This window comes from Lathyrus oleraceus, chromosome 6 (assembly GCF_024323335.1).
Source record: "Lathyrus oleraceus cultivar Zhongwan6 chromosome 6, CAAS_Psat_ZW6_1.0, whole genome shotgun sequence".
Taxonomy (NCBI): Eukaryota; Viridiplantae; Streptophyta; class Magnoliopsida; order Fabales; family Fabaceae; genus Lathyrus; species Lathyrus oleraceus.
This window is the reverse complement of record NC_066584.1, coordinates 36,627,174-36,652,457: the sequence shown is the minus strand read 5'-3', so window position 1 is coordinate 36,652,457 and position 25,284 is coordinate 36,627,174. Positions and strand designations below refer to the sequence as shown.

At 34.5% G+C, this 25,284-nt stretch overlaps 4 protein-coding genes across 5 annotated transcripts; 2 read left to right on the top strand and 2 right to left on the bottom strand.

Annotated features, from left to right (window-relative positions):
- Positions 1-1,263: 1,263 nt before the first annotated feature.
- Positions 1,264-8,382, bottom strand: LOC127091950 (uncharacterized). 2 transcript variants are annotated; one of them, XM_051030699.1, is made up of 13 exons: positions 8,199-8,376; positions 7,940-8,104; positions 6,883-6,981; positions 6,652-6,774; positions 6,482-6,550; positions 6,311-6,407; positions 6,131-6,233; positions 5,120-5,333; positions 4,120-4,233; positions 3,889-4,020; positions 2,568-2,648; positions 1,954-2,070; positions 1,264-1,750 (listed from the first exon to the last, which is right to left on the bottom strand). In XM_051030699.1, exons 1-13 carry the CDS (start codon positions 8,295-8,297, stop codon positions 1,661-1,663), a joined length of 1,503 nt encoding a protein of 500 aa, XP_050886656.1. In that variant the 5' UTR covers positions 8,298-8,376; the 3' UTR covers positions 1,264-1,660. The 2 variants fall into 2 exon arrangements, 1 of the variants encoding a protein (XP_050886656.1); XR_007792035.1 differs by having other exon boundaries at positions 1,736-1,750; positions 1,954-2,115; positions 8,199-8,382.
- A 194-nt stretch (positions 8,383-8,576) lies between these two features.
- On the top strand, positions 8,577-11,393 carry LOC127091951 (uncharacterized). Its single transcript, XM_051030700.1, has 7 exons — positions 8,577-8,841; positions 8,954-9,002; positions 9,155-9,257; positions 10,071-10,166; positions 10,305-10,379; positions 10,792-10,861; positions 11,056-11,393. Exons 1-7 carry the CDS (start codon positions 8,623-8,625, stop codon positions 11,128-11,130), a joined length of 687 nt encoding a protein of 228 aa, XP_050886657.1. The 5' UTR covers positions 8,577-8,622; the 3' UTR covers positions 11,131-11,393.
- A 3,502-nt stretch (positions 11,394-14,895) lies between these two features.
- LOC127091923 (uncharacterized) lies at positions 14,896-19,779 on the bottom strand. Its single transcript, XM_051030663.1, has 8 exons — positions 19,346-19,779; positions 19,080-19,211; positions 18,224-18,347; positions 16,944-17,389; positions 16,529-16,605; positions 16,270-16,393; positions 15,681-15,884; positions 14,896-15,324 (listed from the first exon to the last, which is right to left on the bottom strand). Exons 1-8 carry the CDS (start codon positions 19,715-19,717, stop codon positions 15,265-15,267), a joined length of 1,539 nt encoding a protein of 512 aa, XP_050886620.1. The 5' UTR covers positions 19,718-19,779; the 3' UTR covers positions 14,896-15,264.
- A 217-nt stretch (positions 19,780-19,996) lies between these two features.
- On the top strand, positions 19,997-22,832 carry LOC127091922 (histone-lysine N-methyltransferase ATXR6). The gene is made up of 6 exons (XM_051030661.1): positions 19,997-20,323; positions 20,451-20,531; positions 20,665-20,894; positions 21,704-21,804; positions 21,888-22,100; positions 22,382-22,832. The coding sequence occupies exons 1-6, from the start codon at positions 20,062-20,064 to the stop codon at positions 22,539-22,541; spliced, it is 1,047 nt and encodes a 348-aa protein (XP_050886618.1). The 5' UTR covers positions 19,997-20,061; the 3' UTR covers positions 22,542-22,832.
- Positions 22,833-25,284: the final 2,452 nt, after the last annotated feature.

Below are 25,284 nucleotides of genomic sequence, written 5' to 3'. Positions count from 1 at the left end.
GCGGTTTCGATCATTTATTAACCCGAATTTGCATAGAAAGTCAATTAATGTGCATTTTACCTTGTAGTTCTTAATATGTGTGTTAGTTTTATCAGAGACTAGACATGTATTTGACATTTTAAGGATCAAATTGTTACTTTTTATTTGTGAAGATTAAATAGGTTTTGATGTGTATGGAGAAATTACCCTAAAATGGCCGCGATAAAATACGCGGGCACGTATTTGATCTTTGAAAAAGGAAGAAGTACTAATTTGGCCTTTAAGAATGTCGAATATGTCCTTTTTAGTGGGATTTTAGTTCTATTAGAGACTTCTTTGACACACATCTGTCATTTTTTTTATTTCTCATGATCAAGCTGTGTTGTCTATGACAGATGACGGTTCATGGCAGAAAACCCGGCAGTATCGGCTGATATTTGCCCATTGTGGCAAGCCCAAAAACCGCCACTTATATCCGCCACAGCGTCGCCATGGTCGACATTCGATAACACTATGATCAAGTAGGGTTTAGTGATTTTTGTTGGGATCTACTTGGATATTTACTCTAACTAATGCATTTGGATTTTGAACATAAATTGTGATTATTGAATTGTGGTTGTTCATGTTGATTATACATGCTACTGATGAGTATAGCATTCAAATCTCTACTATTCTACAATGACTCGTGGGTTCTAGATTCGTGCAGCCGAGCAACCGCCAAAATTCCATATCGTGACATGCCCATCCTCTCATATCACAGCCAATCAATCAAGTAACCAAGATTCACCTACACTAAACCTAACTTATCCAAGTTTTTTCCTACTGATACTTAACCATTGGTCAGCTCTACTTCGGATTCTCCTTAGTGTGAGTATCCTCAAAAGTTACTGTCCGTCGAGAGGAATTAAACCCATATTTTAATGTATAACCCACCGGATGAAAATCAAACCCGTAATCGGTGTAATCGAATTCTCCTGATTTTGAGTATCCTCAAGAGTCTCCACCTATCAGGAGGAACCAAACCCACTGGATAACCCTCACAGTAACTTTTTATGCTTTAGTTATCACTGCTCTTAATTGAATGCAAGAGAGCCTTCAATGTTATTTTTGCAGGACCCAGATATTACATTCAATAGCTAATTAATCATATCACAATGTTGCCACACATTAACCATACAGTAAATGCAATTAATAATATCTTTGAATTTCATTAACCACAATTTTTCACATATTCAACTATACAAAATAATCATTCTAATAATCAAAATTATGTACAACTATGCATGCCTTTTGAAGTTTTCAAATATACTAATCTGTATCAATCATACACTGTGTTCAAATATACACCAAAAGTTGGGATTAATAACATTCAAAATTGCAACTAAATGTGTTTTGCGGATGACGGATAAACTACGACTCCTTATTATATCATAAACCATATAACTTTAAATATGAATTTAATTCATATACACATGTAAAGAGTTTTTGCACATCCTCATTCAATCAAAACCGCTAAATATTTAGAAATGTTTGATTTTTATCATACTACCTCAAGGTCATGTGCATGGCTATGATGTGATGACAGTGTAACACTTTTTTATCTCTGAAGCTCGACTTTCACAAAACACAGTCCGGCTCAAGCATTTGCCGTTTGATTGGACTATCATGTACTATAATTCACTCACTGAACATTTAATCTCAAAATTTCCTTTGAAAGACGTTCTTGTCTACGACCCAAAAAGAATGCCGTGACTATCCACAACAAACAAACCTGGTATAGAGCAATAAAAGGTGCACACCATTAGCATTGAACATACAATATATAAGAGGTATAACTATAACTATTTGAGCAATTAATTACACTAGTTATTAATGATATACTAACAATCCATTTCTTTTTTCTACAATCTTTTATTTATTAGCCAACACTGCTATTTGAGAGGGAAATGGATAGAATGATAAGTTCACGCGTACCGGAAGGCCATAAAGGGCAGCAGTTGATGGACTTCCGTTTTGGCTACCAAAAAGCATTTTATACATTCCAGCTGCTGCAGCATCACCAAGTCTTTGAACCAACACATCTATGCATATCTGCATTAGCATGTATATTCATTTTGTGTACTTAATAGGAAATACCTTCAAAAAATAGCATATTAAAATGTTATGGCAGTAAAGTCATTGGTTGGCTCCAAAGTGAAAATGTTATACGGCTGTGTAAGTAAATCAACATTTCAGTCATCGAAGTTGTGAAGGTTGGCGAATTTGGTCCCTTAAATTTGCAAAATGACAATTTAGTTTCTTAATTTAGTCAATTTAGTCTCTTTGCCAATATACCACCTCTTTAGAAAAATCTGCCCCAAACCAATGAAAGAACTACATACTGCCTTGAATAGTTTCTTGCTTCATCAAGACAACTCTAGAAGCTTTAAATTGTGGTGGCAAATTGAGAAAAGGGATTATATTAACTAATAATCTTCAATTTAAGGGACTAAATTGCCATTTTTCAAATTTAATCAAGGCCAAGATCGACAATGACTAATTCATTTCATCTTTAGGACGGAAAGAAAGCTCAAAGAAAATGGTCATACTTTAGCTTTATACTTTTCATCCTCTGAAACAACAACAAACAAAAGTTCTCTTCCAGGCCTTGTAACAACATATGTAACAACCTGCAACATTTTAGAACATGAATATGAATACACAAAATATAAAAAATTGTTAATTTAATCAACAACGTGCTGTTTTATACCACATGGTCATAGACTCATAGTTATGAACTCTTCAAAAGATGAATATAATCAATAAGAAAACTGTTTAAAGCTAGGAAAGAGAAGCACATGCTGAAAAATGAATGTAAGAACACTATTTATAACCAAAAATATAAAGTCATAAATCATTTCTATGTATCACACAATAAACCTATATAGCAATAGACACTTTTATTACTTCCCTTCAAGCTAAGGCATATAGACAAGCTTATTACAATTATAACTTCGGAGATATTAAAAAAGACCCGGCCCTAAGAACCAAAGCTCAACAGCATTATGTTGATCAAAGCCGTTCTTTCCATTCAACTTTTTTATAGTTATGGTAGGAAGACTCAAGAAAATCAATTTTCTTTTTGATGATTCAACCATAGGAGTAACCAGTCGTTGTACTAAAGGGAGTTATTTGTACAAATTTTATTTATTTAATTTTAGGATAGCTATTAATAGAACTTAGAAGCCTTTTCTCATTGTAGATTTGAGAATCAGAAATTAATATATTAAGTTTTCTCCATTTTCAAGTCCAGTCTTGGGATATTCACCCATGAAAACATATGTCTGAAAACGGTAAGCAGATAAGCCAAACCAAACGCTAAATATACCAATTACGGAACAGAGTACCCAGGTAAAGGCCAGCAGGCTGCAACTACCAAACTGTGGCAAAGCATAACCAAGGAGTGCCGACAACCAGGGTGACACTGGCGGCAAGGCTTGGCAGTGACAGAAATGCAGTATGTGAATCAAGCTCTGGCAACGATACATGAAGAGGAGGCCATTTGACGACTAAACATGATGGGCCAGTACTCACAGTAACTGAAACCCCAAACTGAAAGAACAGCTGAAGCAAAATAAAGGGAGGGACCGACCAGAGTTCTCTAAAAACAAAGAATTGAACAAATTTTTATAAAAAGGGAAGAATCTAAATCCTTAAACTTTGGGAATTGAAATCAATGAAAGGCTAGGACTCTACGGAAACTATGGCATGCTTAAAGAAAGAGTCAACAATAATTACAATTGCAATCAACAGCATTGAACCTAGATATACACATTATTAATATCACATATTTCTAATATGAAGAATTGTAAATTATTGTACATTTCTATTAAAGAAGCAAGAAATGTTTGCAAGTTGTAGAAGACAAACCTTTCTCAGTGTCTCACAAATAGCCACCACCATCCAATCTGGCCAAACAGCTAGAGCAGCTAAATTTAAGAAGCCAATGAAAGGAGTTGAGCATATAGCTGTAGTTACCCCAGCAACAGTAAGAATGCGCCCCTGCACTAGATAAAGAAAAACTAATGAAGTGCGTAGGTCCAAACACAATTCTAAAAAATGTTCAATTCAAGTAGAAAAAATCATTTTTGAAAAGTTTACCGTCAAGGATAATTGTCCAATAAGAATAAAAACAGCAATAAAGCTATTTATCTGGGCAAACAGTTTTCTCCTGCCAAGAGAGCTGGTAATTGTGCTGGCAATCACACTCATTTTCTGCAATCACAGACTAAAAAGTTTCAGAAGAAATACAATTTAGAGATGAATACAGATTCAAAAGTCATAAAACACATAGCATGGCAATAAAGACCACTTCCAGAGACAAACATAGAATGTTTCTTTTTAAAAAGTGTATGAAAGAAATCATATGCAATCGGCTGCACACTATTATTCTTATTTATAGCTTGATTCCAATAAATCAAAGGATGTAGTGAAGGGGATAATTGTAAAGTCATACTAGCAAAGTAACAGATTGTAGTTTTTTAAGTGAAAATATTTTAGCACTGCTAACGTTTAAGCTTACTGATGAGCGTTCAGCTAGAGAGAAATAAAAGGTTTTCAGCCCCCTCTACATTTCTGAAACAGAGGCAAATGGCCAAGCAACCCACTCTAGTGGAAAACATTGAAAATTAAAAGCTAAAACATAAATACAAGTGCAATAAAGGTTTTAAGCCCCTCTACATTTCTGAAAGAGATGTCCCTCTCTAAACAACCAAAACTTTTAATACTAATAAGGAAATGAAACCTTGAATCATACTTGCTATTCATTAGCTCAGAATGTATAATGAATTAAGTTGTGCAGAATCAATTAAGTTGTGCAGAACAAGATGGAATAAAGATTAAAATCATGAGATACTAATTAATGATAGATTGTAATCTGGAGTATACTGGGAAATTCAGCTGATAACTGACATCTTAGATATGGCCTTTATTGTGCTAAGTTCTTAAGACAGTCATAGGAAGAGCAAATATGGCAGTAGATTTTGGAGAAGCAATAGAGCTTTATATAAATACATAAATTTCCATATGTTATATTATTGTCAGAATGGAAATGCTGATAATGAAAATCAGAGATGTATTGCAGGACAGGAAATTACGTAACCTGGAAATAGAAGAATGAAGAGACAACTGCACTCAGCCAGATGAACAATGATATATGCAACAGGTAAGTTGATGACAATATAAGCCAGAGTCCTTCCAATATGGGCCAAACTCTATGCTTCACTAAAGTAGGGGATGACTTTGGGGAACCTATTAGAGTGCGTTCAGTTCTCTCAATCTTCCTGGCCTCATTCTCATGGTTAGAATCAGATTCTCTATTCAAAATAAATAAATAAGTATGATCATATCCCTCCTATAGTGTTGTACAATACATTTTGGGAAAAGATTTTTAACAAACAAATAATTTAATGAGATGCATGCAATCCATGATACCCATTATTAACAATTCTCTGATTCATCTGTGTCTGGGTGGGTGGGGAAAAGTGCTGGAAATTACTTAGAGCACGGTTACGACTCTCCAATTAAATGGGATATGCTGCGAGAATAGGGAACATTGAAGAGATTGGGACGCAAGGCCGCCACACAGTGAGTAATTGTGTAACAGACAGTCAATATTCACACACGTAATTAGAAATAAAAGGGGCTTGAGGTAGTTAGTTAGGAGGTTAGTGTGATTTCTGAAGAGTGAAAGAGAGGGACAGACAAGGTGCTGAAATGTCCTGGTAAGAGAGAATACCTCTTTATCACCATCTTTGTTTTCATCTCTTTATCTCAGATCCTGTATCCTGATGATAAATTTGCAGAGATTTTATCAATAATGATCTATTTCATTTCCCATATTCAGAATCGGCTAAACCCACCTGGTGTAAAAAGACTTGGTTGTTTTTGCTATGATCTGCTTCTAATAACTTAAATTAGAATTTGCCTAGATAACCCCCCTCCCCCAAGTAGATATCCAATTAGATAGTTGAAACCAGTAGCATGGAATACTTAGATAAGTAGGACTTGACACCTAAATTTCAACACCTAGCTCTACATGCTGCAAATTTTGCCTCCAAATGCATCTCTTTACTCATTCATATAACTATGAAGAAAAGAATATAGGAATAACCTAATGGGAGACAATTCTTCTTGAACATGAGATGTATCACAATTTATCCCTCTTGATGTCTGAGCCGCAAGTTCCATCAACAAAGCAGCAAACAAAAGCAAGACTGCAAAAGACATTATTTTGATGTAAAACAAAGTAAAAGCACGCAAGAAAGGACTGTGTAGGGACATGCAAACTTACATGGACCAACAAAAGCCATTCCTGTGGCAAACAGTGATCCACAAAGCTGGCCAAGAGTGGCACCAGCACCAATAAATCCAAATAATCTTGAACCTGACTGAACCCAGAACATGTTAAGTGGGCCCCAAGACAACCCAAATTAAAACAAAAACTATGCATCAGTAAACAAACCTCGTTGTCCATTACATCAATTATCCTTGCCCAAGTTGAAGAAATTGTAATTAGATTAAGCAAAGCAACCTTCGCACAAAAAAATAAAATAAATTTATGTCACAGAAATAATTAGAAGCAAGTTAGCTGGAAAATATAATCAAATTTATACATAGCATTATTAGTCATACCCATAGAAACAATCCTATACGGACAGAGATATAAAACCATCCATGTTTATCCCAGCCAGATGACGACGCAAGACTTCCTTGATCGCCAAGTTTCCCTTCTTTCGAGGTCAAAGCCGTGGATCCCTAAGAGTAGAACAGAAAACCCAACTTAACATGATCTTAATACAAATAATATATTGAGTTGAATATCTAGACTGCAACAAACAACTTCCAGTTATATTATTAACTTACAATCAAATTAGACGTTGAATATCCAGCGGATGAATAGTGCCATAGAATAAAGAACACTATGAGTGATACACTAAAGAACCTGTGTATGAAAACCAAAGCCTGGAATTTCAAAAGGCATCATTACGGCATGACATGCAAGTAAGCATTAACTAATAACCATTATATGCCATTTTGAAATTCATTTTTCATGACAAAAACTGACTAGACTGTTAAATATGAATGCATATTAACATAATGGTTTAGATTTTCTCTTATTTAATGGAACAATAAATCATTACAATGATTCAAATCCTAGTTCAAAATACAACATCCGAAGGGCTGGATTTTTAAAAACACATGTAATTGCAACCACATTATGATTCTTATGTCTTCATGATATTAAATAATACAAACTAACCACTAACTAGAAATAGCCATTCTATGGAACCAAGAGCTCCTAAACCGTATTTTATGATGTATATCATTGTATTTCAAAGTCCTCCACAAAGTGAATTAAGGAACAAACTTAGCACTCTAGTTATAAATTAGATGAGTAACTCAAGATAGTTTAATTTCCAACCAAAGTAGTGTATCTATTTATGTCCAAAACTAACTCCCCTAAACTCATAGGAACTAAGTACTTGATACCTAGCTAAGAGTGTTAAAGAACCTTGCATTCTAGAGCTAGTTTCCTTAGCAATGTCCATAACGCAGACCAAGTTGTGTACACTAACAATAGACACTGCAATCAATCTTCAATATGTGCAATATTTGATTGATTAGATGCTAAAGGACTCTACACGACATGGATGGGGATTTAGTTAGCTCAAAATTCAAATTCAAAAAATAAAAGTTCATATGATGTGTAGTACCAACACTTAATATTGAAGATATATCTAGTATCCGCCAGTATCAGACTCTGACATGTATCAATGTCTACAATTGATACATATGATTTCACTCAATCACTTTTAATGCTTATTCTATTTTCTCAAACTATTAACGAGTTCTAGAATGTGGTTTGTATGAATGATGAAAATTGAATTAAATACAGAATTGAAATAACATAAATCGTGACCTTGTTTTTAGAAAGATTAGGGAGAGAGAAGACGAGTGATGAAAAGGGCGCGGCAATGACGGTGAGCAACAATGAAGCTACAAATAGGCCAGGTAGATTTGATAGTCCCAATGAAATGGCACCTTCGTCGCGCAAAGGTAGAACTACGAAATAGGCACTCAAAATCTGCAAAACGATCCAAAAATCAATAGATTGTTAAACGGAAGAAGAACATTGAGAAAGTCAAATCACAGGCATAGCATTGAGATGAGAAACTCACGAAGAAGAAGCAGAAGAAGGAGTGGAGAAGAGCAGAGGATTCGTGCGGGTGCACCGTAACGAACACGGAGATAATCGCATCAAATCGATTCCTCCCCATCGCGTTTCTGTTTTCCGATTCGGAAGAAAGAGGAAGAACACTTTTTTTTTGTAATAGTAGCTAGCTCCCAAGGTCAAAGACTTGCTGCCACGTGGCAAGTTACAATACTGAGGCAAAAATGCGAGTGTAGTATATAATTGCTCAACGAATCATAATCATTTAAAATTAGATTTCATGCCACGTGGCATGATACAACGGGGAGAAAGATGCGAGTCTATCGTAGTGTATCAGTGCTCAACAATTCATTAACTATTTCAACGGCTCAGATCTTTCCACGTCAGACTGCGACCACACTGTAACGTAAACCTTCTCTTCAAAAACGACGATGACTTCCCGTTTTCTGCTAAAACCTCTGAGATTCAGTTCGCGTTTAAACGCCGTTAACCTAAGAAGTTACCGTGTATCAGAGATGAACTCTTCCGGTAGGGTTTCGAGTAACGGTGGCGGCGGCGAAGTTCGCTTCCCGTTATCTGCGTCGAACGCTTTGATCATTCAGAAAGGTGATATCACGAAATGGTCCATCGATGGTTCCACTGACGCAATCGTATGTAAAATTATCTCTACAGTTCAATATTTTCTTACAGCTATTATTACTCAAAGAAATGTATATAGAACAGTGTAGAAGTTTATTTATGTATGTATATGAACACGCGCAGGTGAATCCTGCAAATGAGAGAATGCTTGGAGGTGGTGGTGCTGATGGAGGTAAACCACTTTAATTTCTATACATACTTTAAATTTTGAGATTAGTTTGTGTGAATACCCTATTTAGTTCCTTAAGTTGTAGTAGATGGTGCTTTATAGTTAGTGTGGTAGTGAAAGTGATCTTGAGTGATGGCTTTTTATGCTGGTCTCAGCTATACACAGGGCTGCAGGTCCAGATCTTCTTAGAGCATGTCGGAATGTTCCAGAAGTCAGGCCCGGAGTTCGCTGCCCCGCGGGGGAAGCAAGGATCACACCGTGAGTTCTTATAGTTTTACATATGGTAACCCTTTTGATGTGCATGTTTTATGCTTATGTTTGGGCGGAATAAGGGAAACTATTAAGAAAAATCATCAGATTAACAAATTGGATAAAAATATGGTATTGGATAGAATTTTATGGCGGAAATTGATTCGTGTAGCTGACTTCGCTTATTGGAATAAGACTTGGTTGTTGTTGTTGTTGTGTTTTTGGGTGGAATATGCACTTACACATAAGACTGAATCACTAGTTTAGTCTCTAAACTCTTGGGTTGCAGGCTTTGGTCAACTTTTTTCTTGAAGTTAATGAAATTTTCAAGTGTTCCCAAATATTTAGTAACCAATTGCATTCAGTGTTGTCAATGACGGATGGCGATCCATGGCGGAGAGCCAATATCCCGCCATACCAGCAGCGCCGTTATAGCGGATTATGGAGGAAAAACTCGCAATATCAGCCGGTATTTACCTTTGCGGCGAGCCCAAAAACTTCCATTTATATCCGCCATGGCACTGCAATTTGATAACATTGATTGCATTAGTCCTTTTGTGTCGGTTAATTTAGTCTTGAAGAGACTAATGTTATTCGGGGTTTTCAATTTTATTAATCATTATGAAATATTACTATTTCAGCTCTTCTAAAATTTTAGAGATTAAATAAGTAATTCACTTAAAGTATAATTTTCTTAGATGAGCTTATTGAATATAAGCTGTTTTGGTTTTATTTTCTTCATGAGGGTAGAAATTGAAACTTAGAAAAATAAGCCTTTGCAGAAACTTGTCTTATATAAACCTTTTACTTGTTGATATGCAGAGGTTTCTTGCTACCTGCCTCTCACGTTATTCATACTGTTGGCCCAATCTACGATGTTGATAGTAATCCTGCTGCCTCTCTGGCAAGTGCTTACAGGTATTTTTTTAATGTTTTGTTTGAGAAGCTATTCTTCATCATCTTTGAAATTGAAAAAGATTAGTCCATTTTGTGTTTTAGTTCACTGCCATTATTACACGTGACTGAAAGATTTGTATTATCAATTTGATTTTTCAGGAATAGTTTGAGGGTTGCAAAAGAGAACAACATTCAGTATGTAGCATTCCCAGCCATATCATGTGGTATCTATGGGTAAGTTTATGTTCATTGGTAAAGAATTATTATATACATGCTTGATGCAAAAAATGTTTGGAATGATTTAGATGAAAATGTTTGAGCACCTAACATATATACACAACAAATGAATTGTCATTGGTACCTTAAGCTTAATGATTCAATCCTTTTTTTCTAAAGCTTATGCAATCTTGATATTTGATTTCAATCTTTTTTTTTCTTTGGTCTTTCTTCATTGATAAGTTTTTGTCTTTATCAAAACTAAGCTAAAATAGATGAAGAACATTTTCTTCACAATTTGTTTTTCTTCACAATTTGTTCCCAAACCTAACAAATCCTATCTTCAGGCTTGCAACTCTAATTTTACCTTTGATTTGTTATTATAATAACAAATCCTTTCATAACAAATGTTTTATGCTGCATTTTTCAGATACCCTTATGAAGAAGCTGCTACTGTAGCAATTTCTACCATCAAAGAGTTCCAAAATGACTTTAAGGAGGTAATATTAAGTTTCATATACTCCATATTCTTAATATTTGGTATGAGTTATGACATGAATTTTAAAAGAAATTCTAATCATTAGTGCAAAGATCAAAGGCTGATAAAATCATTGGTTTGTTGGAAGTAAAATGATGATTTTCTATAACTGATGTTTATAGAATGCATTTTTACAGTTGTTAAATTATGTTTCAGGTCCACTTTGTTCTATTCGAGTCTGATATTTATGGCATTTGGTTAAATAAGTCGGATGAATTGCTGAAAGATTAGTGACCTCTTGGAAATCAATCCACAGAATTGAAGACTTGAGTCATTTTGACTCGTTCAAGAAATTAATTATAACATTTTAGATGGTTCTTTTGTAGGGAAAGGATGTAAACTTAATTGCACCGTAATTGATGTCATGATCTTTCTCTTGATTATCATTTGCTATATTATTCTATAGATATGAGACTGGAATTGCAAATGAGATTTATCTATAACTTATATGAAATTTTGGGGAGTTTTTCTAGTGACTCCACAATTAAACTTGAGACTCCTAATTTTTTATAATATTTATATTATCCTTGTCAAATTTGGTATACATTTTTATCGGTTTTTTTAAAATCGATGTGTGGAAAAAATTATTGTTTTTTTAAAAAACACCATTTTGTATATGATTTTTTCGCAAAACTTTGAAAAATCTGATATTATAAATTCACCGTTTTTTTTAAAAGCTTGTGTATTTAGTAGACTTTTAGAGGGGCTTTAAAATGTTAAGTAGTGTAATTTTTAATGATCGAGATTTTGCCGACAATTTTATACGACTGTAATTGCATCGACGTTATGTGTGGTTCAGAATGAATCAAAATTTGTATAAATAGAATTATGTGTCGTTAAAAAGAACATCTTAAAATGCCTAAGTATTCATTTTTGACATTTGTATAAATATGAATTATGTGTTGTTAAAAAGAACATCTTAAAATGTCTGACTATTCATTTATGGCATGTATGTACTTCAACGGGGTGAAACTTCAGATTAATTTTGGACTCTCGAAGGATACTACATGTCTCGTTCTTTTGATATCCAAATTGAATAATATGTTGCAAGACAACGAGAACATAATTGTGAGTAAGATCGAGTTTCATGCATTAGGAATTGATATTTATGGAAAGGTGAAATACAACCATATTAAGTTAAAGACTAGTGAAGATTTGAAGATTATTTGGAGAATATATCATTACAGGCTAACAAATGGTCCGATCAAGTTTGATGAGACAATTTCTAGATCTGTCGACAACATAATCAGGATGTTGAAATGTTCAGAACCATCGAGTAGTGCCTAGGTTTTTGTTATTTATTATTGTTAACTTATGTAACTGCATTTGTTATGTTAATTATAATGTGTTAAGTTATGTTCACCTTACAATAATGAAAGCGACGAAATATTATATAATAAAATGCACGGTGCAAATGTTTGAGTAATAATGCACATAATATACAAATATACAATAATAATAATAATGTCTATATAGGTCCCCCACGAGCTATGTGTTCAACATCTGATGTCAAAGTATAAACCTCACCATCAGGGTTTACCAAACCCATGAGGTTATCCATAACGACTGCTATCATCTATAGACGTTGTTGGTCATCCACATCATGTAAAGGCGGTGACACGTCATCAGAAGGTCCCCAGCATCAGAAGGTCCAACATTATCTCCATGCTCAATGTGTGAGATGTTCCGAGGGTGTGATATAGTAAGTTTCCACTATAAATAACCATGCACACACTATGCAGGGAACTAAACCTCCATTGCATGACCTATAATGACAAGGGTAAAGTTCATAACGTTACCTACAAACTATCTATCAATGCCCTCAGATGGAATAGTATGGACTGATCGTGGAATGCCTAAACATAGCCAAACGGGCGCATAAACCTCTTAAGTAAGTGTCTTTCCAATAAGGTCTCCCATCGCATATAACTAGAAAAAAATAGAAGTGTCAACAAACTTTCGATGCATGTTGGGGGGAGTTTTTCACTAGAGAACATTGAATATTGTGGGATTTCTTCTTTTTTAGAGCAACACCTTTCTGAGAGACACACTACACATTCACCCCAAACCTTAAGGTGATAGGTGGATGGATTATCTCACTTATAAATATTCAAGTCTCCATATTTCCAACCAATGTGGGACTATTACCAACACTACTTACACTTGTTACATTCTCAACACTCCCGCTCAAGTGTGAGTTCACAATGTTCCCCCTCAAGTGGAAGTTCTTCTTACTTCCACAAACTCTTGTATTGCACGAAACGTTTCTTATTCACCACCCTTTGTGGCGTCGTTGACACTCTTCAACGGAATGTTTCTGACTCACCATCCTTGTGGCACCGTTGACTTTTGATATAGGTAGGTCGGTCCCTTTCTCGAACCAAAGGCTCTGATACCATTCTATTGGGGAAATTTTTCACTATGGAGCATTGAAGATTATGGGACGTCTTCTTCTAGAGCAACACCTTTATGAGAGACACACCACATATTCACCCAAAATCCTAAGGTGATATGTGGGTGAGTTCTCTCACTTATAAATATTCAAGTCTCCACATTTCTGAGACTATTAACCACAATACTCACACTTGCTACATTCTCAACACTTTATGATCTGCATAGGATGTCCAAATGACATCGTCTATAGTCAGCACATCAATCCTCCTCATGTACTCTAGAGCACTACTAGGGTGTGCATGTTTGAAATTCCATCTCATGGCTATAGTGGAGCCAACAATGGTAGGAATAACCCGCCCCTCACAAATGGATAGGAAGTACTTATATACCCAATATTGTACATGAACATAAGAAAATCAAGAAATGTCATAAATGAGAACTAAATTAATAAGAAAAAAAAACTTTTTATACCTGAAATAAACTCATATAACTGTCAAGTTGCGTTGTCTTAAAGACAGACAATCACCTCTCCAAGTGCAGAATATAAAATAATTATTGTATCACACCCCTATGCCCAACTGATATGGTTAAGGTTACTAAACAATTACATGTACTTCACATTAATATATACATGAGACTTATTCGATAAGATAGTACATCCTACAAGATGTAGCGTGTATACCTAACAGTTGCCTCATATATAGACTGTTGCACCAATTTGATATAACTATTTTGGAGCCAAGATAGGCGAAAGTAAGCATCCCTGTTAGCCTTAAACTCATTTAACACCTACGACTTAGTAACCCCCAAGTCATGTATAACAATAGTACATGCTAGCTGCCGACTAATGAGAAGAGCGGTGAAAAAACTGTCTGACATGGAAAGATGAAACAAATGAGACATCATCAATGTAATCGTCATCTCACCAACCAGACGATGGAAGGGATATGTATCTTTATATTATGTCTCTAACATTACCTGTAGTGTATTAATATTTTAATATAATAATGAATATAAATAATTAAAAAATTTAAAATACAAGTAGTGTATTATCCTTTAAAAAAACATTTTCATGATCAACATGCATTGTGGCAGCTCATGGTACAAAGTCTACTCGTTTCTATAAATCGATTTGATTGTTTTGTTATTTGCAATTCACGGCTTTTTGTAAGAGATTGAGCAAACAATAATATGCGATATCCCAACCAACGAACAATATACACAAACATTAACATCCAAAATAACTCACTCATTTGACTATAACCAACCCACACAACAACTACAACCAACTCACACAACAACCTTCGTACACCCACCATTTCCATCAACAAACATAATTTCATTTCAACAAACATTTGATTACTATAACTCACTGACAAAATTACCAAAACACCATTCCTTCAAAAATCCTACAACCACCAACCAACCAAAATGCCAACACAACCTCTACATCTTCTAATCAACATTCATATTTGTCTCATTCTCTTCCTCCTACAACACAGCAATTTGGTTGTGATTTTCGTAACAAAAAGTTGTAAATATGGAATTGATAGTCACTTATACCTAACTCGTGGTTAATTTAACTTTTAAATTATCATACTGTAACAACTTAATACTGTATTTTCATTTCAATTTTTTTTCAATGCCTATTAATATTACAATTCATTTTAATTATCATCCTTAATTAACTAATCTAATGTTGCACAATCCTACAACAGGTAGGTCACATGATGGAAATTTACATCAGTGTGACGGTGGTGAGTAAAGAGATTCAGTGATATTCTGCCTCGGTGGTTTAACATCTTTTTTTTTTGTCAAAATAACTTTTCCAGCAACAAGAGTTGAGAGAAGGCGTGCTAGCCAACTTGATGTATAAACTAATTGTACCAAAAACATTAAACCACATACAACATTTTTCTTCAAAGAAAAGGCATTCATTCAACACCATGCACATCCTCGATGAAGTTTAAACTAATCACTCAACTTGCATATGTCAACGAACTTCTGTACTGCATTATGGTACTGGGTTCCCTGCATAAAGGACAGTCACAACACGCTCATGTTAGAAAATTGGCTATAGTAACTCCATATATATCTGCCATCTAGAATACATAATAATAATGATGCGGAGAAGAAATTTATTTCCTCTTGTCCCTCATTCCAAGTCAAACAAATAACTTCAAAATATACAAGGTCAACCATAAATGAGAAAGGAGAATTTGTTTGGCTTACCAGAAGAAAAAAACTATAATATGGCTTCAGTTTAGATTAAGGAATTGTTTGGAAGAGCTTATTTGAATTTATCATATGACATAACATTTATATAAGATAAAAGATAAGGAATGGTAAATAGCAGCTTGCAAACTGACTGAACTGGTAAATATTACCTCCCAATAAAGTTGGCTACAGTCCATACACTGCCAAAACTCTAAATTCTTGTTAAATAAGCAACTTGGAATCTTTTGGAAACCCTTTGCAGCTTCAATAGCCTCTTCAGTGGAAAGTGGCTTTTGAATAAACTGTCCATTGCATTTTGTGCATCTTGACATTAGCTGATCCTCGCTAATATTTAGTTGAAAGGTTTCAATAATCTGAAACACACCTTAATTTTAGCTTCGTGACACTACGGCATCAGTTTCTCAAGCAAGATATGGTTTTAAAAAAATCTATCCATCATGCGAAAATTGAACAAAGGAGGAAAGTGACTTTTAAACTAGAAATCTAAATAGAAATAAACTGTCCAAACGGATTAAACTTCAAAATCGATGGGCTCAATTCTAGCCCATTATGAGCATTTATCACATTCACATTATCCATAGAAGTTCAGGTTCTAAACCTAGACAAGAGTTCCTTAAAAGATAAATGTGTTGTACTATTTAACTTTACTTTCATAGAAATGTATATTAACAATTTCTTTTTGATCCAAATATCTAACAGTCTTTCTAATTTCTAAGTAGATAACTAGAGCAACAGTACCTCAAGTAGCTGTTCAGTTTTTAGAAGGCCCTTCACTTTATATATTTGATAGTCATGTCTTAGCAACTTCGCATCCCGTGTCAAAAGCACTCTTTTCTCTTTTTGTGCTTGTGTTATTAACTCCCTGAATATAATGAAAATAATTTCAACAGACAGAAACAGGAAAATAGAATTAAATCAGCTGCCAGACAAATAATAATGATTCTTACACAAGAATCAACGATTAGAAAGTAATAACATCAGAAGAATACTCTATTACCTTGGTTCAGGCTTCTTTGAATTAGGAACTGCAGCATCTATCCCAACACAACGTAAATGTTTTGCCAAGCCTTCAACCTGAGTAAAATTCCATATCAGATTCATGCTCACATTTTAATTTCATAAACACAGCCAATGAAATCATTCATTACAATGAAATTGAATTTCTTTTTCTTTTTTTGACAAAACCTTATTTTCCTTTTTAGATAGCACATTTCAAAAATATATTCATTACACCAAAATAAAAAAATTGACACCAATGATGATGAAAATGGGTCATATATTATGTGCCCAAGAGTGATTTGAACTATATCTGCAATAAACCTATCCAAGGTTAAAGAAAGGAAATATCAAATGTTCCTAGAATTTGAAAAAAGGGGATACCAGATCGTCATAACTAAATTTATGATGCATACCATAACATCACAGAGGAACTTTGGACATCCGTCTCCCCCAAGTAATGGATCCCAAGGTGCAGTACCTTGCCACTCATCAAAGTTCTCTATATGTTTTTCTCTGGAAATCCCATTAATTGGCAACTGTTTCTTTCGTTTCTTTTTGGAGGTCTTCGGCTCTCTGTCCGACTCCTTTAGTAAAATCCTATCACCGTGTTTTTTGACAATTTTCAACAAAAATGCATCCATTGGCTTAGTATCCCGGCATGATGACTTCTTAATCACTTCCCCTGCTGAAGGCGGCACCTGAACAACACCAGAAGAAGTAGTGGCTTGGACAATTGCTAAGGCTTCACAAAATTGTGTACTAAGAACTTTATCACTCATATCGTGCTTCTTGAAAAGCTCTTTCAACCCAAGATTTGCACTTGAAATAGACAACTTGTTGGTCTTGAGATCCAACTCTCCTGCAGTGGATATATAGAGAATATACCAATTTTTAATTAGAAAAGGAATGAAGGAATGTATACTGTGATCTAAAAGTAAGACTATATACATGCATGCAAGTGGGTAAAGTTGAGGATGAAAGCTGAAGAATGAATACAGCTGATCAGCTTTGAAGGATTATTGGAACTACATATGAATCAAATCATATTATAAAGATCAATCTTCTATTTTGTATCCATTGTCTTTACAAGTGATGCAAAATACTAAGATGCATAGTTGGCAAACTCTCAATGGAATTAATTTATCTTTCACCTTATTTTTGTATTTCTCCACTGTTTTATTTTAACAAACAACTATTGAAAGGATTGTTTTGACATTGCACTTTGTGATAATTTGCAACTAGTGTACAAATAAGATTGTGATTAATCAAGCAAGCCACAAATGGAAAATTCCAAAGAAGCCGCACATAAGTTTTCTTTCCATTTTTTGACATGGAACTTAAGTGGATTGTCATGTAGCAAAACACTTAAGTTCCAGTTATAAAACTTAACCTTGTATCTTTTCTGCATCGCAGTAAATTGCTATTTATCATCTTTTCCCAGTGCCATATTGGTCTATTTCTTCCGAGGGGTTTATGTTGAATGTTCAGTGACCAGTCAAATTTATCAATCCATTTTGACAAATAGAATGCTGACATTGCTGTGAGTGAAACTCCTACACGTAACTTTTTTAAACTAGAGGAAACAAATATTGATCAATCAAAGTTTCAAATGTTGAAAGGAAGAAGTATGTACAAGACAATGAGACGTTTAAAGTTTGTCCAGAGATTGAGGTATGAAACTTTCAGTAAAAACCTTCTTCGGCAACCTTTGCCTGAAAGATCTTAAATATTCCGAGCAAGCAATGAGCATCCATAGCTGCATATGTCATCTGCTCTTCTGTAAGAGGACGCTGTGACCAATCACTACATTGAAGCTCCTAAATCAAATATAAGTTCAGTTAACACTTATTAGTAACTGAAATGCCAATTGGCTGTGTCTTTGGAATCTGAAATTCCAACAGAGCAAAACACACCCGTGAGCATATAAGAGCCCCCCTTTATGTCCTATAATAGATCATCAACATGCTGTGTTTCTAACTTTCTATTAACGAACAATAGTATAAACAGCACTAACATTTCTATTATATTAAGTTCATTCCTGTTGTTCCTTTTTAAATCTCAATAAACATAACGGTCTGTAACTTGCAATATTTGGTTCGTGATCATACAAGTATTTTCAAAATCACTTTGCAAAAGCTTAAGATATTCTGATAGATATAATCCTGCAAATATGAAAATGTGTTGTTATCATAAGAAAGTATATAAATGACAATCTAATCACATATTGAATGATGGACCTGACAACTCTAAGTTCTAGCTGAAAACATCTTCCAAAAGATTAGGTTCTCATAGAATTCACATTTTGGTAACTTTAATATTCTTAGGTTGATATATTGATGGCAATAATTGAAGAGTCTAACTCCATTTAATACAACACCAAAATCTCTAATTAAAAAAAAATACTTGCTCAAATGCTAATAGAAAACTCATCTGATTAACGGCAGATAATTTCACACAATGATTCATCTAGCTTAATCACAAACTTCTGAACATAGAACACACACACACATCCACAAAGTTGAATTGAATGGCTTATTGAATAAACAAACCTTAGATAATGAAATCCCCAACATTTCTCCACAAATAGTTGACAAACTCTTATTTTGCTTCGAAACACTTCTTCCATGTTTCTTATACTGAAGATGATTGTACACACTTGTAATATCCAAATACGGTTCAACCTATCCACAATCCACCACAAAAACACAAATCATCACAACAAAAAATGCACACGTTTAAGCATATTTTTTTCATCATAAAACTTTTTAAAAAAATCTTATACTATTTTTCATCACAAACAGTTTCGAATTCTCACCTTATCAAAACCGGGATTGCATCCCTGAGAACAGAACGTGGATGACAAATACACTAAATCTTGCTTGAATCTGAATCCTAGCTTCAAGATATCGGGAGAAACCAGCATTTCTTGGAGAGGCTCCCATATCGAAGAGAGAGGAATGGAGAGAAGGTCGAGAAGGAAAACTACCGAGTCATCACCGAGTTGGCAGGCGATTTGAAGTACGGATACGGTGGGAAACGACTTTTGCTGAGTCCGGACGGGTTTCCACTCGGCGTCGAGTCCGACAAGGGAGGTTTGGGATAGAGACCGAGTCAGATGAGTGAACTCGGGTGAGTCGGTGGCGGTAACTAGGTGGATTTCGAGAGGTTTCTGGTTTTGTGGATCCATTTTGAAGAGAAAGAGAAGAACGAAAGTTTGCTAGTAAAGAAATAGAATTGCTACTTTGCACCCCACACTTGCTTTTGCAACCCACTTTCACTCTTTTAAAAGGCCCAAACAGAAAATGGCCCACTAATTTAAATGGCCCAAACAGAAAATGGCGCCACCCAAGATGTTCCCGCTAAAAACAAAACAAAATAACGCGCGAAAAAGCAGTCCAATTCATAATTAATTAATAATTATTAATTATTAATATTAAATAACTAATATTAAATAACCCTCTTCCTCTTCTTATTTTTCATTTTGCATTTTCTCATAAACACTCACGCGCTTATTCTCGAACCCCAAATCTCATGGCTTCGTCTTCGTCACCAACAACAACATTGAGCCGGAGAAGAACACAAGCTCCGATTCCAGCTCCGAAGAAACTCTCCAACTTCGACGACGTCGTTTGCCAGAAATGCAGCTCCGGCAAATCCCCAACCAAGTTGCTCCTCTGCGACAAATGCGACAAAGGCTATCACATCTTCTGCCTCTCACCTATCCTTGCTAAAGTTCCCAAGTCCTCTTGGTTCTGCCCCTCTTGCTCCCACACTACCACCAACAACCCTAAATGTATATTCATTCTTTCAATTAAAACCCTAGATTTATGAATTTTTTTTTAGTTTTATGTTTATTTAGTTAGGGTTTTATTTATTTATTACATTTCTTAGATTTATTAACATGTCGTTTGGAAATGCAGCTTTTCCTCTTGTACAGACGAAGATTATTGATTTCTTCAAAATCCAACGGTCTTCTGAAGCATCTCAGATTCCGAATCAAGGTAAGCTGAATCTTATTTGATTGATAATTTAATTGTGATATCAGTGTTTGGAAATTTTGATTGGATGGATTGATTGATTTGGTTTTTGATGAATCTGATTGAATTTTTGTTTTGATTTTTTGGGGGTTTTTAGATTCAAAGAAGAAGAGAAAGAGGAGCAGTAGTTTAGTGGTTTCAAAGAAGAAAAGGAAGCTGTTGCCGTTTACTCCGAGTGATGATTCTAGGAGAAGATTAGTACAGATGGCTTCCTTGGCAACTGCGCTGACTGCAACTAAAACGGAGTTTAGTAATGAGCTTACTTATATGCCTGGAATGGCTCCAAGGGATGCTAATTCTCCTGCTCTTGAACATGGTGGAATGCAGGTAATTTTATTTAGGTCTGTTATTTAAGGAACACTAACACAGATATAAGTCACACTTACATGCAGAAATTGGTTATAACGTAAGATAATTGAATGTGATCTCAAATGTAGGAAAAATATATTGGACATGACTTCAATTTAACTGTTGGGCTGGTTAGTTTGTTAGGATTTAATTTCTTAATAAGCAAGCATCACATTGTGAATGTTGATTATATGGTGAAAGTGTTATGTTTTGTATGGAGGTTAAGCTAAAACTTTAATCTTTGCTTATCTTAACACTGGCTAGTATGGAGGTTTTTGAGAAACTTGAAGTCAATTAAGAGATAATAGAATGTTGTTTTGGTTAAAAATTCACTGCCACAACTTTAAAGGCATATAAATAAGATGTTCTTATTTTGTTCTATTGGCTGATTATCTCATTATGCAAGGAAAATTTATGTAACCTCTCAACTTATCCTTAATGTAGTACTTGTATTGTAAAGTTAAATTGTCTGCATAACTATTTCAGCTATAGTGCAATATGCATTTGTATAGTAACAGTGACATTGAAATTTTGCTACACTGAAGTATTAGTGGGTTGTCTACAAACTAGTTTGGATTTCTGCACACCGCACTGTTTGTCATTATTCTGATGCATTTGGTTGTATTTCTTAACACTTAGTTTGATTAAGATGACACTTGTTTATAACTATCATGTTCTTAAGTCTCAATAGAAAAAAAGATTGCTTATTTTTTTGGCATTACTATTAATTTTTCTTGCTATTGTTATATGCATTTGAAATTGATGCAAGATTGTATATTTTTTCCCAGGTCATGTCAAAAGAAGACATTGAGACTCTTAACTTATGCAGAAGTATGATGGAAAGAGGAGAATGTCCACCCCTCATGGTTGTTTTTGATCCTGTAGAAGGGTAAGTACTTATGCATCAGAAACTGGCATAAGCTTTTTCTCCTTCTGCACTGTGTTATTGACTTTTATTTTCTTCTTTTGCAGCTTCACTGTGGAAGCAGACAAATCCATCAAAGATTTGACAATAGTAACAGAATATGTTGGAGATGTAGATTTCTTAAAGAACCGGGAATACGATGATGGGGATAGCATTATGACACTTCTTTTTGCTTCTGATCCTTCACAATCGCTGGTCATCTGCCCAGATAAACGAAGCAACATAGCACGATTTGTTAATGGCATCAACAATCACACACTGTATGTTCGAATTCTAAATTTTATTCTCTGCATATGATTAAGGGTAGGCAATTGATTATTATTAGGGTTAAATAATGGCAGCAGAGTTGTTTACCTCGCCCTCCTTAACTTAATCAGTTTATTATTCCTGAAATGAATTTAATGCATATAACAGTAATATTCAATTGGCCTTTCTATGTAATGCCAAAATTATTACTTTCAACTTAAAAGAGTCTCTGTTTAACATTTAATTTTCAACTGTTTTATTGAAATAACTAATGAAGTTTCTTGTTCCCATGCAGTGAAGGAAAAAAGAAGCAGAACTTGAAATGTGTGAGATTTAATGTCGATGGTGAATGTCGGGTCCTTTTAATTGCTATCAGAGATATAGCTAAGGGGGAAAGGCTGTACTATGACTACAATGGATATGAACATGAATATCCAACTGAACACTTTGTCTAACTGTGTGGCTTGTCTATGATCTAGAGCCTACAATATTAAGGAAATAATAGCTTGAACAGGGAATTGTTAACTTGTGATTTGATTATTTCATCTCTAAATTTAGTAGTTCATTCAACCTATACCTTTGGCATTGATAGCTGGAAAGTGTTAAGAACTGGAACTTCAAAACGGTTTGTTTTGTTCATGTGTTGGGCATGTATCTCATTAGATATACCTTGTGGACATGTAATTCTTGGGTAATTTTTGTAACTGGTGGTTTTTATCTATCAATTTATTAGCTGATTCAATTTATACCTTTGGAATTGATAGCTAGAAAGAACTGGAACTTTTTTTAAGTGGTTGTTTTGTCCATGTGTTGGGCATGCATCTCAGGAGATACCTTGTAGACATGAAATGTTTGGGTAATTCTTGTCAATCTCCGGCCAAATGGGTATTTTTGTCTATAAAACAGTAAAGCCTGTAATATAATTTTGATTTGCAGTGCAAGTAGGTGCAGTTTGGAATGTCTCTATTAAAGACAAATTAATTTTTAATGTAAAATGAATCTCAAACGATTTTTAATCAATAAAAAAATTTAAGGATTTAAATGATTGATTATGTTGCCACAGCCAGACGTATATCCTTAACTTAGTTAGAATAACAGTTGGGGCTAAGTTTGGCCGGAAGTAGTTATGCTTTGACATGAGAAGATTTTGTCCTCCCACCAATCAGTCATACCTAGCACCTCTAGGAAATATGCTTTTACTGTATTCCTTAATATTTATGGTTTTCAAAAACTGTTGTGTATTTTTTTAGTATCGTGGGATTCTACGTGACTTTTTATCTGATTTTTTTTATAAAAATGAGTTTCTATGAAGAAATATTGAATATTTCCAAAATATTTAATAAAAATGCATTGTTTTTTTTAGAAAATCTATGGTAAAATATCATATTTTTCAAATATTTTTGTGTATTCAATTACATTCACAATTATATCTAATGTAATTAAAATACCTCTTTAACTCTTGTGTTCCACAATCTTCTTAAGTGACTTAATGTGTCTTCCATGTTTAATTTCTTCCAAAACAGATGAATTCATGTGTCTTCCATGTTTAATTTCTTCCAAAATAGATGAATTGATTCTAACGAAACAGATTCACTCTGTATTTGAAGATTTGCAAGTTAACACACACAAGGTAACCCATGTGTTGTTCTAATGAATCAACCACATGCATCTTAGTCAGAACCAACGAATTATACGTTACGTATATGTTGTTTCTCATGCCCTTGCACATTCACTACAATTTTGTCTCTAATTGTCAGCAACATAAGGAAATGGACAACCAGGTTTCAACTTCACATAAATCGAATGACTAATGTTAACAAAATCAACTACAATAGATGAATATATCACTAGTGGGATGAAAGTGATGTTAAGGTTCCTGGACAATGACCAATATAACACTGTATCTAGAAGCAATATGATAACTTATATTAGGAATTATTATCCTTTTCTCATGACCCTACACACCCAAGTTGCTACTCACAACAAACTCTTAACTTCAAAGATAGTGCCATAGAACACATTTGAATACAATTTATGGTGTTGATAAACTTCACCATCTAACTGCGTCTCAACCAAACACCAGACTCTTCATCTCATTCAAGTAAAGCTGTAATATCATAGAAATTACAATTTTCATCAGACTCCACATCAACAATGCCATCAATGTATTCATGTAAGATTGCAAGAAACTGAGACAAGTAAAAATGTCTTGAAGACTGGATAGACGACTGGCTTGCACTTGGTTTTGTACATGATCTCTTTGTAGTTTAACTTTCTTGCGAGCCCTCAACATACTCTTACTGCAAATGATCATGATGCACATCACTCTCTTAACCCTTTTATTCTTCTTATTTCCCCTCTTTGGCTTGTACTTCGCTGGTGGTGGACACATAGAAGTTATGGATGAATGTGTTAGTTCCAAAAAAAAATCTTCATTACACTCTAGCCAACTATATCCATTATACTAAAGTACCTCTTCACACTCTTTTTCTAAATCCAATTGTGTCCCACAATCTTCTTGAGTGACTTCATGTTCTTCAATGTTTAATTTCTTTCAAAATAGATGAATTGATTCCAACAAAACAATCTCAATTTGTATTTGAAGACCTGCGAGTTAACAGACACAAGGTAACTCATGTGTTGTTCTAATGAATCAACCACTTGTATTTTAGTCAGAACCAACGAATTATACATCATGCATATGTTCTTTCTTATGCTCTTGCACTTTCACTACAATTTTGTCTCCAACTGTCAGCAACAGAAGGTAATGGACAATCAGGTTTCAACTTTACCAGAACCTAACGACTGTTATTAACAAAACCAACTACAATAAATTTATGTCTACTCGCATACATAGATGGAGATACCATTAGTGGGATGAAAGTGATGGTAAGATTCCTGGACATTGAGACCAATATCACAATGTATCTAGAAGCAATAGGATAATTCATATCAGAAATCGTCATCCATTTCTCATGATCCTACACACCCAAGCTGCTACTCGTAACAAACTCCTAACTTCAAAGATTGTGTCATATAACACATTGGAATACAATTGATGGTGTTGATAAACTTCACCATCTAACTGTGTCTGAACCAAAGACCGAGACTCTTCATCCCATTCAAGTAAAGTTGCAATAACACGGAAATCACAATTTCCATCAGGCTCCATATTAACAATGTCATCAATGTAGTCAT

Excerpts from the sequence above, each read along its gene's own strand:
- LOC127091950 (XM_051030699.1), bottom strand. The coding sequence starts at position 8,297 with ATGGGGAGGAATCGATTTGATGCGATTATCTCCGTGTTCGTTACGGTG. Across the intron at positions 8,105-8,198 it reads CCTTCTTCTGCTTCTTCTTC|ATTTTGAGTGCCTATTTCGT; the intron begins GTGAGTTTCTCA and ends ATCGTTTTGCAG. Across the intron at positions 6,551-6,651 it reads GTATAGGATTGTTTCTATGG|GTTGCTTTGCTTAATCTAAT; the intron begins GTATGACTAATA and ends TTTTGTGCGAAG.
- LOC127091951 (XM_051030700.1), top strand. The coding sequence starts at position 8,623 with ATGACTTCCCGTTTTCTGCTAAAACCTCTGAGATTCAGTTCGCGTTTA. Across the intron at positions 8,842-8,953 it reads ATGGTTCCACTGACGCAATC|GTGAATCCTGCAAATGAGAG; the intron begins GTATGTAAAATT and ends GAACACGCGCAG. Across the intron at positions 10,167-10,304 it reads TCTCTGGCAAGTGCTTACAG|GAATAGTTTGAGGGTTGCAA; the intron begins GTATTTTTTTAA and ends TTGATTTTTCAG.
- LOC127091923 (XM_051030663.1), bottom strand. The coding sequence starts at position 19,717 with ATGGATCCACAAAACCAGAAACCTCTCGAAATCCACCTAGTTACCGCC. Across the intron at positions 16,394-16,528 it reads TCAAAGAAGCCTGAACCAAG|GGAGTTAATAACACAAGCAC; the intron begins GTAATAGAGTAT and ends CATTATATTCAG. Across the intron at positions 15,325-15,680 it reads GTAGCCAACTTTATTGGGAG|GGAACCCAGTACCATAATGC; the intron begins GTAATATTTACC and ends TCCTTTATGCAG.
- LOC127091922 (XM_051030661.1), top strand. The coding sequence starts at position 20,062 with ATGGCTTCGTCTTCGTCACCAACAACAACATTGAGCCGGAGAAGAACA. Across the intron at positions 20,895-21,703 it reads TTGAACATGGTGGAATGCAG|GTCATGTCAAAAGAAGACAT; the intron begins GTAATTTTATTT and ends ATTTTTTCCCAG. Across the intron at positions 21,805-21,887 it reads GTTTTTGATCCTGTAGAAGG|CTTCACTGTGGAAGCAGACA; the intron begins GTAAGTACTTAT and ends CTTCTTTTGCAG.